We start from the raw sequence: 12261 nt of genomic DNA, 5'->3' as shown, positions 1-12261 counted from the left end.
CTAAAAAGGCCTGTATATCTTTCCTAGCTGGAAATAGCAGATTTTGGACGAAAAGTCACTATTTCAAAATATGAAAACTCTGCTATGATAGTTTCACTGTGAGTTACATTTTCAGTGGTTTCATGGCTTTTTCCTGGACCCTCTCTAATATTCCACATACTTCCTGAATTTTAAAAAATGGCATTTGGAAGGATAGGAGTGTGGGTTGGTTGTTTACTTGTTGCAATCAACGCTTGCAAAGTTTTCTCTCTTGAAAATTTGGTTTATATTGCTCATGCTATAGCACCACCACAAATGCTTTTTCCATCCTAAATAAAGTAGGCAGGAGTTACTAACTTTCATTAATTCATTCTGAAAGGCTGTTCCTGGAAGTTTTTCAACCTCCCATTGTAAACTTCTTTCCAGACTAAGTTGATTAATGGTCAGTCTATACATTTTGGGGAGTCCTTTTGGTGTTTCTGTCTTTTACAGCCTCAGTCTCTCATGGATCATTATCCCCTCTGTGTTCCTTGACATATTTGAAGACAACATCCTAATCCTTTGGTGTTTAATCTTCACCCTTCATTTTGCTCACTCAAATTAGGGAACCCTTTCTCTGCTCTTTCCAATCAAGGTCCCACGATAAAGGATCCTGCAACTTCTGCCTGAGTGTCCTTCTGGCATGGTGCAGCTGGCTCTGCCTCCTGAGCTGTGGAGGTTTCAGAGAGGACAGAGAAGGGTTCAACCTCATTTACCCAAAGTATGTCCTGGAGCACGTCAGCTCTAGGAAATGGAAGTGGCAGTTTCACTGCGGGTGTTGCAAAATGAAACCAAAAAGTGAAACGAAAATGAAACCTTACAAAGTCTCATGAAACAAAAATATTAAGTAGCTATTATCAGAGGAATTACTGAGTTCTTGAATCTGGATCCAACCTTTTCTTGTTTCAGTAAATGTTTAAAGCAATTTAATTTAGTAGTTACTCATAATTTACATTCAGTGAAAACTAAACTTAGAACAGATTCATCATCTGGCTGATGTGCTGCAAATTATTATGGCCCTCAACCAGCTAAAGCCTTTTTCTACCCGCATTTAACCCAGGCACAGCAGTCTGCCTCAAAATTAACCTGTAAACAACCCTGTCCCTTTAACCACTATCATCCTCACACTTCCAGAAAAACAAACTTTATCAGGCAAATTCAGTTGCAGATTGCATTTGCTCAAGCCAGTCCTCATTATCACTAAAGCCCATAACTGCCCCCCAGTTCTGCAAATGTGGACACCCAGGCACTTCACACAGTTCTGGAGTAATTTTTTTTAATCTACATCCTGTTTTTTTTATTTCTAAGGTCAGCACCTCATGCACAGTTTATTTGTGGTTTGGTTTTTTTAACCCCAGACACCATTTCTTAGCAGCTGACATTGAGTCTCTGTGTCTTGGAAGCCGAATAAATGAACCTGTCTATGCAATCTTGGAGTGATGAAAACTTTAGAATTTTTGTAGCACAACTGTTTGCTTTATATTATCTGGTTCCTTTATCCTGGAAAATACTGAGCGGACTCTGCCAGCAGGAAAGGAGGTACCTTTCTTCAAGAAGTGCTCTCTTGCCCATGTGTGGTCTTGGCACCATGAGCAGAATAAATTGTGGGTAATTTATAAAGGTTAAAACAAAATTTAGAATAAAAGGTACCTGCCAAAATTCATGTGGAATATTATTCAAGACTGGGAATATTCATGCACACAGCATGGGTAAAAACATTCATAAACTGTTGAACTCATATCTTTCCTTCAGTTATGGCACATCAGGACAACAGAACCATAGAAATGCTGAGCTTGAAAAAGACCTCCAAGATCATCAGGTCCAGCCGTCAACCCAGCACTGCCTTGTTCAGCACCAAACCATGTCCCCAAGTGCCACTGCCATGCATTCTTTGACTATTTTGAGCATTTGCACCTCTGTACCCAGTAGCCAGATTTCTCAACAGTCTTTGGCCTTTATTGTCCAAAATCCTCACCCATCCGACAGACATGGCAGAAAAGCAAGATTAACATGAAGAAACTAAAAATGAAAATATCTGATTGGTAAAATATCATCATGGAGTCCTGGCCATTTGGGTCTGATGCCCAATGGGAAAGATCAGCTGAAACAGCATTTGAAAGCATTGCTATTGAAACGGCCTTAGGCTGAGACGAGAGATTCAGATTAGATATCAGAAAAAAAAATGTCACAGTTAGGATAGTCAGGCATTGGAGTAGTGGCCCAAGGAGGTGATGCTCACCATCCCTGGAGGTGTTAAAGAGGTATTTGGATCTGGCACTGGGTGATGTGGTTTAGGGGTCACAATCCTAGTGCTGGGTTCATGGTTGAATTTCATTATCTTAAAGGTCTTTTCCAACCCAAATGATTCAATGGCTCTGTATTTAAAGCTATTGCAAAAACACACGGATTTGGCACAGGTACAGGCCGTTCATCAGGCTCTGCGTGACTAAGCTTATGTGAGCATCCACCTCGCAGCACAATTCGCTCCCCAGTGTGTTGTGAGCGCCAGCACATCCCAGGCAGTTTTTATTTTTTACTGTTTCTGTCGGCAGCAGCACACGGGGACGGGAGGCAGGGCAGGGCAGCCCCGGCGGGGTGTGAGCAGGGCGGGGCAGGGCGGCCGCCCCGGGGCCGGCGCTCCGGGCGCTGGGCGCCGGGCACCATCTTTATCCCCCCGGGCGGCGGCTCGGGAGCCGAAGGTGCCTCCTCGGGCGCGGCCTTTGAGCGGCGTCCATCGCCCAGCGCGGCCCGCCCCGCACCGTGCCCGCACCGCATTGTCTCCGCACTCAGCGCCCGCCGCCCTCCTCACGCGGCCGCACCCGCGCCCCGCGCTCCCCCCTCAGCCCCGCGCCGGCGGGCGGGGAGGTAACGGCGGGGAGTCCTTCCCGGGAGCGTTTTCCGCAGGGCCCGCCCCGCTCCGCCGGCGGCGGGGAGCCCTCCCCGCAGGGCCCGCCCCGCCCCGCCCCGCCCCGCTCCGCCCCGCCCCGCTCCGCCCCGCCCCGCTCCGCTTCTCTCCGCTCCGCTTCTCTCCGCTCCGCTCGGCGGTGCCAGCCCGCCCGGAGGAGCAGGAGGGGCCGGAGGCGCGGCCCGGCGGGCGGGGGGCGGAGGAGGCGGGCGCGCTGCGCTCCCCCCGCGGTGACAGTTTCTAGAAGCTCGTCCCGGCGTCCTTTGCGGCCCCAACATGGAGGAGCTGACGGTGGAAGTGCGCGGCTCCAACGGGGCCTTCTACAAGGTACCGGCGGCGGGGGCGGCGCGGGCGGCTCCGCTCCCGGCGGGGCTGGGGCCGAAGGGCGGCGGGGGAGGGGACGGTGAGCGGGGAAGGTGCGGGGGGAGCGGGGCCGGGGCCGCGGGGATGGAGCGGAGCGGGGCGGCGGCGGCGGGGGGGCGGCGCTGACGAGGCTGCTGAGGGCTGCGCGCAGGGGAGGTTCGTGTGGTGGGAAGGCAGAGCGCCCCGGGGCCGGGGGCAGCCGATGTGCGGAGCGGGGATTCCCTGAGCCTTCGCTTCGGGAAGGGTGGGTGGGCGTGTGGGGGGATTGGTGCTGGAAGATGCAGGGCTTTTGGGTGGGATGGGGTGAACCGGGGTGATGGTAATGATTTTAAAAGATTTAAAATAATTTTTTTTAAGATTTCGAGTTTATGCCTTCAGAAATCTTCCTTCACCATCACCCTCCCTGGAATGTCAGGATGATACAGGATCAATGCAGAATACTCTCAGCTGTTGCCTGTCAGTCATTTTCCCCTAAGCCTGGCTTCAGATGTTTAAGAATCCCAGCTCTTTTTATGGCAGTAGGCTCCTGTCTTCCTCTCCAGAAGGGCTGATTCCAGCCAGTATTGTGAGCACGCAGCCTGGCTGTGTTCTGGGAGGATTTAATCTCGGGACTCTGTTTAGCTATTGTGCCAAAGCACATGCACGGTGTGGCATTGCACAGGCAGTGCTGCCCTTGGTGTGGGGCTGGCCCTTTCCATGCCGCCTCCCCCCTCAGAATTGCCTGTGTGCAGCTGTGGATTTGGCTTGGCAATCATGTGGTGACTGTACAGTATGCAGAGGCATTTGGGTGTAAGGGATTGTAACCAGCTGACTTCAGGAGTTAGGTCTTTCAGCTGGCCAAGACAGATGGGAGATACCCTTATGAGGAAAGAATGCTGGGGGATGAACTGCATCCCTAGTAGGGAACTCTCTGAAATTTCTACCAAAAGGAGTAGATAATAAATTTTATGCAGTGGATAATTTTTTTGTTGAACCTGAAGTATCACACAGCAACCCACATCAGAATCATTTGCGTCCAGAACAGGATGCTCCTAAATAGAATTGATTTTCTTTCCCCCTGAGCATTAAGAAACCCAGAATTTGGAAACACTTTTCTTAGCTTTCCATTTTATACCTTGTGATCTTGGACAACTTTCCAAATGATGAATCAGTTGCTCTTCTGCTTTAGGGGAATGTCAGACACATGGGAGTATGAGGTGTGATGAATTTTTGGACTGAAGGGATCTGTCTGCACAGAATTTGGTACAATGAGCCTGATTTAAAATCTGCAGGGATGACATCTCCTAAATCAGTGAGAATTATCAGCCTTGGATTAGCACCATCATGTGTTTTAGCCCTGTGAACAGTGACTTAAAAAGGCAAAAGTTTTAATTAACAATGGCATAATGGCTTTGAGATCATTGAAGTGGGGATTATGTCCAGTGATGAAGAGGTGGATGAAGGCAGGTTAGAATGATTGGATGCCCAATGATCAAAGCCCCAACTCGGAGTAATCCACTGTTAATGTGGAGGGGAAAAAAACCACACAACCCCCTTAAATAAGGACCCAAACCAAATCATTCAAACAAACACAACTTCAAAGATTATTCTTGTGAGCTAAATGCAGTGAAGTGTGTGTGTCAGTGACTCCATTTTGTGAGTCTTACTCTTGAGGAAGGCAGAGGTTTTGCATTTATTTTGGAACTAGGTAACACTCCTAGGTCACTTGCTGTTTAAAGTGACCTAAAGCAAAGAGGTGTGTCAGTCTCTTTTAGGAAATGTCCTGTTTTGGGCACCAGTAGCATTGATCATTGCAAGATAATGACAAGAGGCTCATCTTTTCTAACCTGTGTGACACTCCATTTAAGGTGACAAAAGTTTTCAGAAGAGAAAAAGCAGAATTTCTAAGAGGGAGTAAGATTTGAGGTTTGCCTTTAGAAGAGTCTGAATTTGGATTAATTAGCAGAGCATAACCCCAGGTAAATGAGATCAGAAAGATCCTGCTATGTCAACAGAGAGAAAAACCAAAATAATTATGTAAACAGAAGCATGAGAGATTTTCTTTCCAGGAGTTGTTACTATGATCTGCAACTTAACTGCAGTAGAACAAATGTAGTGGTTCAATGTGTTGGAGTATTCTAGTGGGCTTTCTAGAGGTATGACCATGGTAAATGAAACTCTTTATTGTAAAGTTTCTTTAGTTCCTCTTCAGTTTTAACAAAGAATTCTTCCTAAGTGCAGGAAGACCATACATGATATATATATACACTGTGGTTGCAATAAATTAGTATGGAAAATTAATATTCTCTATTACAACTCTTGCATCATGAAAAGCATTTTGAGTTTTCCTGTAGCAGTGAGCAGTTATGGTAAATCCCAAGGTAATTTAAAAAAATTATAAGAGCATATTATAATCTAATTTTAAACTTGTGTACCTGAGTCACCAAACTAATTTGTGGTTTCTTTTTTTTCCCATTTGCTTTAAAGAAGTAATATAATCTGGAGAACAGGACAGCATTTACTGTATATTTTATGCAAGGTTCTCAACCATTACACAGCAGAGCCAGTGTTTAGCCACTTCCTGCAGCTGAGGACACTTTGCATAGATCATAATTTTGAGCACGCATTGTCTTTGGAGAAGAGATGGCACTGATGGGACTTGAAATGGTTGTGGGCTTCTGAAAAATGGGGAGGGTTGTGCTGTGGAACAGGGGAGAACAGACAGGCTTGCTGAAGACCACTGGTTATGGGTTTGCATATATTAAGTGTGCTGTGAGGGCTGCCTGAGAGTAGAAAAGTTAAAGCTTTCTAGGTGAGGACTAGGTGGCAGGAAGGTTTTTGTCTTTGGGACATTAGAATAGACTTTTTTTAATATATGGGATGGTAAAAAATACGTGGATTTCTTTGGTTTCTGAATGTGTCGAAGAGAGTGAAAGCTGTGTGCTCTCAGCCTTGTCTTGGCCTGCCTGCAGTGTTTTCAGGATGAGGGTTCACTGTCATTCAGATGATGAAGTCATTGACAGAATCCCAGGTGCCTGAGGCTGGCAGAGACTCTGGGGGTTCACCTGCTCCACACCTGGCTCAGGTGGGGCTGCCTAGAGCCAGGTGCCCATGTCCAGATGGCTTTTGAGTATCTCTGAGGGTGGAAACTCCACAGCCTCCCAAACAGCCTGTGCTTCTGCTTAGTCACTCTCACAGTAGAAAAAAACATTTCTGACATTCATAGAGGAATTTCCATATTTCCATTGTGCCATTTCCTCTGCACCTGGCAGTTGTGGAGGGTCCTGGAAGAACAAGACAAACCCTTCGGTTTCACTCAGTATCTCCATCAGCTCACTTGTATGTGCTCACTTGTATGCAGATTGAGAGCCCTGCTGATGCACATTATTCATGATTTCCCATGGCAGCTTCCCTGAAATAGATTGGGCCTTACAGTAAGACCAAGGTGCATAAATTGAATGCCAGATCAATTCCCCTGACTGAGCCTTTCAGTGGCATTTGAAGAACTCTGAAGATCCATTGTGTTCTTCCTTGTAGGGCTTTGGCTGTGCTGGAAAATGGGCTCTGGTGTGCTGCAGGCCCTTGTGTTCTTTGCTGTTTATGCAATGGTGAAAAAACCCTGTATATTAAAATGGAGCTCAGCCCTTAATTTGCAGGTTCTGGAGTGTTTCCTTGTTCTGTTCCTCTTTCAAGAGGTGCAGTTGTTCTGCTCACAGGGCTAAGCAAAATGCTGGTAGCAGGAGTTGGCATTGGCCTCAAGGCAGGCACAAGCCAAAATATTACTGAGGGGAAAAAATGATGAATGACAAGTACACACCATTTCTTCACTTGTAGAGCCAAAGCTTGATGAGCAACTCTGTGGGAGTGAAGGTTTATGCACCAATGAAAATACAATTATTTTTAAAATTTTTCTTAAAATTTTTAATTAGTGGCTTTGGAAACAACTTGAGTTGCTTTGAGTGGTTTTCAGCTTGATGGTTATTAAAGTAGGAAATTGTCATTAGGAGTGTAGCTTACACACTGTTCATACCCAATTACTACTCCAGGAAACTAACTGGAATGACCTTTGTTTTTTTTTCTTTAAAGATCTTAACTGTGTTGTGATTGTCAGCATTTTTTTATTACATCTAGCCCTACATCTGTATGGGTGGGGAATTTTAGACATTCTAAAGTTGTTCCTGATGAGTTGAAGGTTGTGAAGTCCTGCAAGAAGTAGCTGTTGGTGAGCTGTTTGCTTGAGCCTTTTAGGCTGATGGGAGGGAGAAGCCAGAGGGAGTGGTTATTGATTTTTGAGGTACCTGGTCAGTGGAGGGTGTCTTCCAGAAGTTTTGCCCTTTTGGAGGATGCATATGAAGAACCCAGTGTAAGAAATGAGTCATTGAGACTAACTCAGTGCTGAGGCTCTTGTACAACTGTCAGAACAACCCTTGAATTTACATGTAATTGTGATTGTGGATGGAAATAAACAGTAATGTCATAAATTAAACTGTGCTTGCTAAAACTGATGTGATAGTTCAGGATGCTTCTCTTTCCTGATACCTGCTTTAGTGTTTGTGTTTTGCAGTGAGCCACAGCTGCTTGCTTCTATCAGTTCCTTGTATAAACAGGTGCAGCTGATCACTTATAATGAAAGTAATACCAAGTTCAGTCTTTCTTGTCAAGTGGTGTGTGTATTTACAAGTTTCTTTTGTTTGCTTTATCTTCTTTCTTTTTTTGGGGGGGCGGGGGCTCAGCATGAGAGACATCTTTAGCAATAATTATTTCATGTGTTTGTTACATGAAGCAGTTGTGTTTCAGTGTTAGTTAGAAATACCAAGGGTTCTAGCATCTGAAAAGGAGTGAAAGGCTTGGTAATTGGATATGGGCTGCTTGACCTTTCTGTCAGTGCTTCAGGAGCAGTTTGTGGTACCAGATGCCGAAGTGTTTGCTGTTAGGAGTTGGCTCAGCAGTGGGTAAGGTGATATTAATGCAGTTTTGGTGTGCAGGTATGTGTGACCCAAAGGCCAACACAGTGGCTGTCCCTGGAAACAAAGTTTGCAGCGCCTCATTTTTACCTTGGATCACCCTACTTGGAAGTCAGATAAACTTACTGAAAGTAGGATATGGAGGGAACTTGGATTGCGTCTACCTGTTTTCCAGATTTTGTGACTTTGCCTGGAATTGGATTTTAAAAAGTGTGTGTGCATATACACACAGACATACAGTTCACTGTAAGGACACTTCAGTAAGTCTTGATCCGTTTATGTTATCAGCAGATCCTAATCCTAAATCCATGAGCAAAACGCAGGTAAAAGGGAGAGAGTGTGTGTGGGTGTCTGTTATGAAATGAGGAGGTCTCAGCTGCAGTGATTTTGGTGCAGATGATCGGTTGAGAGTTTCCCGCCCCGTCGTTCACCCTGCAGCCCCTGCCCAGCCCCAGGCTGGATCCCCTGTGCAGGTGCTGGAGCCGAGCGAGTGGCAGAGCCAGGTCTGAGCCCCGTGCAGCACAGGACAGGAATAGGCTGTAGTACAGTACAGGGCAGGGCTGCTCCAGCCAGGGCATACATGGCCTGCCCGGGATCCTCAGTGAGTGACTGACACTCGGCTCTGCTCTGCCTGAATCAGGCTCAGGCAAGATGAAGTCATGACAATTTTGCTTCCCCTCTTGCCCTCTGTGATTTGTGTGTGGTATAAAACACACATAAAGGTTATGTGTAAGCTCACTTGCTGATACTGCAATTCCTCACTCTTTTTGATGCCACTGTGTTTATTGATGATGTGTTTGGTGGTCTCCTGTTAGCTCTGCCTTGTCACCCAAGGTACATGCAGTGATATGTTGGGAACTTAAAACTCTTCAAACTTAGAAACTGGCATTATGTGTCTTAGGCAACACTTCTAAATTAAATTTCAGTAGCAGGGTACATTGTTCATGAGAGCAAAAGTTAAGGTGATGGATCATTACTTAATTTAGTAGAGAATGTTTTTGACACAGTATCAGGCATGACTAGTGCAAATCTATTTATATAGGTTACCTCACAAAGAGCTCCTTCAAAACTCCCTAATTGAAAACCAGGCTATTTAGTTTTCTGGTTTATGTTCATCATGCCTCCTCTGGAAAAATCCTTTTGAATTTATAGCATTTACTATAAAGTCCTTTTTGAATTGTGACATACCAAAATACCCTAATGCCGCAAGTTTTGTTGTAAAACCTTTATTTTTAAATTTAATTATCATAGGCACTATGAAGACTTCTTTAAAAGCTACACTAAATCTCATCCTGACATGCATGAAATCTCTTTCTGTTTTATCTGGAAGTTGTAAGTGACAGCTGATGATATGTATAGGCAGGGTTGAATGCCATACCAGAGCTGTGCTCGGGAAGTTTTGCTTTTAGAAAATGTTCTAATGGTACTTTTGACATCCTTCTTGATGGTAATGAAATGATTTCTTAGAAAACTATTTGAAAGCCATACTGAATTCTCATTATTTCTGGTTTTATTACAAATGGACCGTACAGTCCATAATACCTCATAGACTGCTGTACTTCAGTTGCTGTAAATGTGATCTCATCCCACAGCTGTAGAGAAATTGATAATAATCAGAAGTAAATGTATACAGTGAGACTCTAATTGGAATTTTTTTCGGGCCTCACAACAATAAAATTATTTAATACTAACATAATTTCATTTGATATTTTACATATGTGCCTTTGTGACCCAAAGTGCATACTGGATAGGTATTGTGCTTGATTATAGTAGGGAGTGAAAGTTTGGGAATAGCAGGAGAGAAAGCTGTGCAGGTGATTCCGAGGCAGTTGCTGCCTACGTGTCTGCCAGCAGCGAGTCTGCATCACATTCTGCTGTGGGAGGGAACTGCAGTGTGCACACTTTGAACTGAAAGACTTCCTTCCATGAAGGAGTTCCTGAAACCCACATGGTGTTGTAAAATGTACAGGCTCTTTGTTGGAATTTGTACTTTGGATTTTATTAAAAATTGTCCCTGTGCAGCTGATGTCTGTGCAGTGTCAGCTGTTGGTCTGCTGAGAGCTGTAGCTCTGCAGTACTGCTCCACTTCAGCTTTGGCATTCTTCAGTGGGCCTGAGCTTGACAATTGGTTGTGACTGTTAAACTAACTGTACCTTGCACAGAAACCCTCACTTCACCTGCTCATGGGCTAATTGTCTTAAATCCTCAAAAGGCAGTGCAGTTGGATTCCTTTTTTGTTCTTCTTTTGTTCTATTAATGAAATTCTAGTCAGTGGATTCATGACTTTCTTAACTCTACAGAGCATTGAGTTCTGAATGTTAATCAAATGTTTTAGGATACCTGAATTGGAATCTCTCTTGATTCTGAAGAACTTCAGTTCTTTCTTTCAGCAAAGGAAAGAACTGAATTTAGTTCTGCAGAATAAATTTTTAGCTACCATAGACTTATCTTAAAAACACATTGAGTACTGTGAGAGCACAACAGGAATAGAAGACCAGGTTCATCTATGAAATAAAGTAGCATAAGGAGGCAGAGACTGGTATTGGATCACAGACTCTGGGAATGCAGATAAATGGCTGTCTCTAGTAGGGAGTTCATCTCTCCCTGTAAATACTCCTGTCTGTTGATAAGTTGTCATGTAGCAGAAAGCTGGACTGCATGAAGCTGGTTCTAAGTGCTATGACTTCAGTGTTTTGTTCCTGTGTAGAATTTGGATAAATTGTAGTAGAGAAACTGCTATTTCCTGCACTGTGTGCCATGTTCATTTGTCCCTGTGCTGGGTGGGGTACATTTGAAGGGAACTGCTGGTAGCATAAATTTGGTAGAAGTTCTGCTTTATCTCTCTTGCTGGCTTACACATGCTTTAGGCAGTAAGATTTTATATGCTCTTTGCATCTTTAAATCGATATTACTTTATACTCCCATCCAGTTTCCTTGAAACTGCAAGTCCCTGATTCTGGATGTATTTTACTTTCAACTGTTTCACTTGCTTATCTTTCAAAGGAGGAGATTTGCCTGCCTTCCCTTGCAGTGGCAGGATGGCCTCTGAGAGGGTTTATTTTATTAGGAGCACACTAGGTGGTTCAACAAGGTGATTTCTGGTGACCTGCTTTGTTGAGGGCTACCAGGGTGCTTTCTGCTAGAACCAGTCTTTTGTGTTGCTGACAGATGGGTTTGAGGGGAGCTCAGGGAGCAGAAAAGCAGGTTTGGAGCAAATTCTTTCAGAGCATTGGCTGAGTATGAGCTCAGGTAAACGGAGATTGGTTTTTGTAGGCCCTTTGCAGGCAGCTGTCAGAGTGGGCTCCTTTACTGTCTGTCATGACATGGAGGGATCGACTGTGTCAAAATTTATCTTTCCCTGAGCTGACACATAATACCTCAGTGGTGCTTGCACAGCTGCCGTGTTCTTCGTCCTCCTCAGTTGTCAGTTTCTTAAATGGATATAATCCATTCAGCAGATTTCCTGGAACTTCTTTCTCTGGACATAGCTGTGCAGCTTTCTTACTCCTTTAGAGCTGCAGGGTCCTCCTTGACCACCTCTGCTTGGGAAAACACCAGGCTGGAGCAAAGGCAGGAATAGTGGGTTTATATTTTAATTTTTTACTTCAGCATATCTGTCCTCCTTAATCAAGAAATTTAGCAGCTTAATTTCTGCATGGATACTTGGGTATAACTCTGTGAGATTGATCTTTGTTTTTAAGTTTTCGGTATAATGAATGCCCCCTAAATGTAAGCACAGAAAAATCCATGAAATACTGTATTCTCTTTGTTTTCCTGGGAGGTCCAGCAGGCTTTTGGCCTCATCCAGTCCCCAATTTAGTACCTGAAAGATGATACCATAACTGGCTGTGTGGCAGCCTCTGCTGCCAAATGTGATTCAAACTGACTGCTGGGGGGGGCAGTTGTTTGGGATTCAGTTTGTGTTGGGAGGAACAGCAGCGAAGCACACAGTGCTGTGCACAGCTATTGGAATAACTGTCCTTGCCTGGATCTCTCTCATTCTGTTCCTGTAAATCACCTGTGCACACCTGT

General features: G+C 44.7%; 1 protein-coding gene across 2 annotated transcripts in view; it reads left to right on the top strand.

The window, feature by feature from the left end:
• The first annotated feature begins 3068 nt into the window (after positions 1-3068).
• FXR1 (FMR1 autosomal homolog 1) overlaps positions 3069-12261 on the top strand; it is a 32505-nt gene continuing 23312 nt past the window's right edge. For both annotated transcript variants that reach the window (XM_058811935.1, XM_058811934.1), the window contains exon 1: positions 3069-3250. In XM_058811935.1, coding sequence (XP_058667918.1) covers positions 3200-3250 — 51 coding nt within the window. In that variant the 5' untranslated portion in view covers positions 3069-3199. The remainder of the gene's footprint in view (positions 3251-12261) is intronic.

Source organism: Ammospiza caudacuta, chromosome 11, assembly GCF_027887145.1.
Source record: "Ammospiza caudacuta isolate bAmmCau1 chromosome 11, bAmmCau1.pri, whole genome shotgun sequence".
Lineage (NCBI taxonomy): Eukaryota > Metazoa > Chordata > Aves > Passeriformes > Passerellidae > Ammospiza > Ammospiza caudacuta.
The sequence above is the reverse complement of the archived record's forward strand: the minus strand, read 5'-3'. Positions and strand labels throughout refer to the sequence as shown.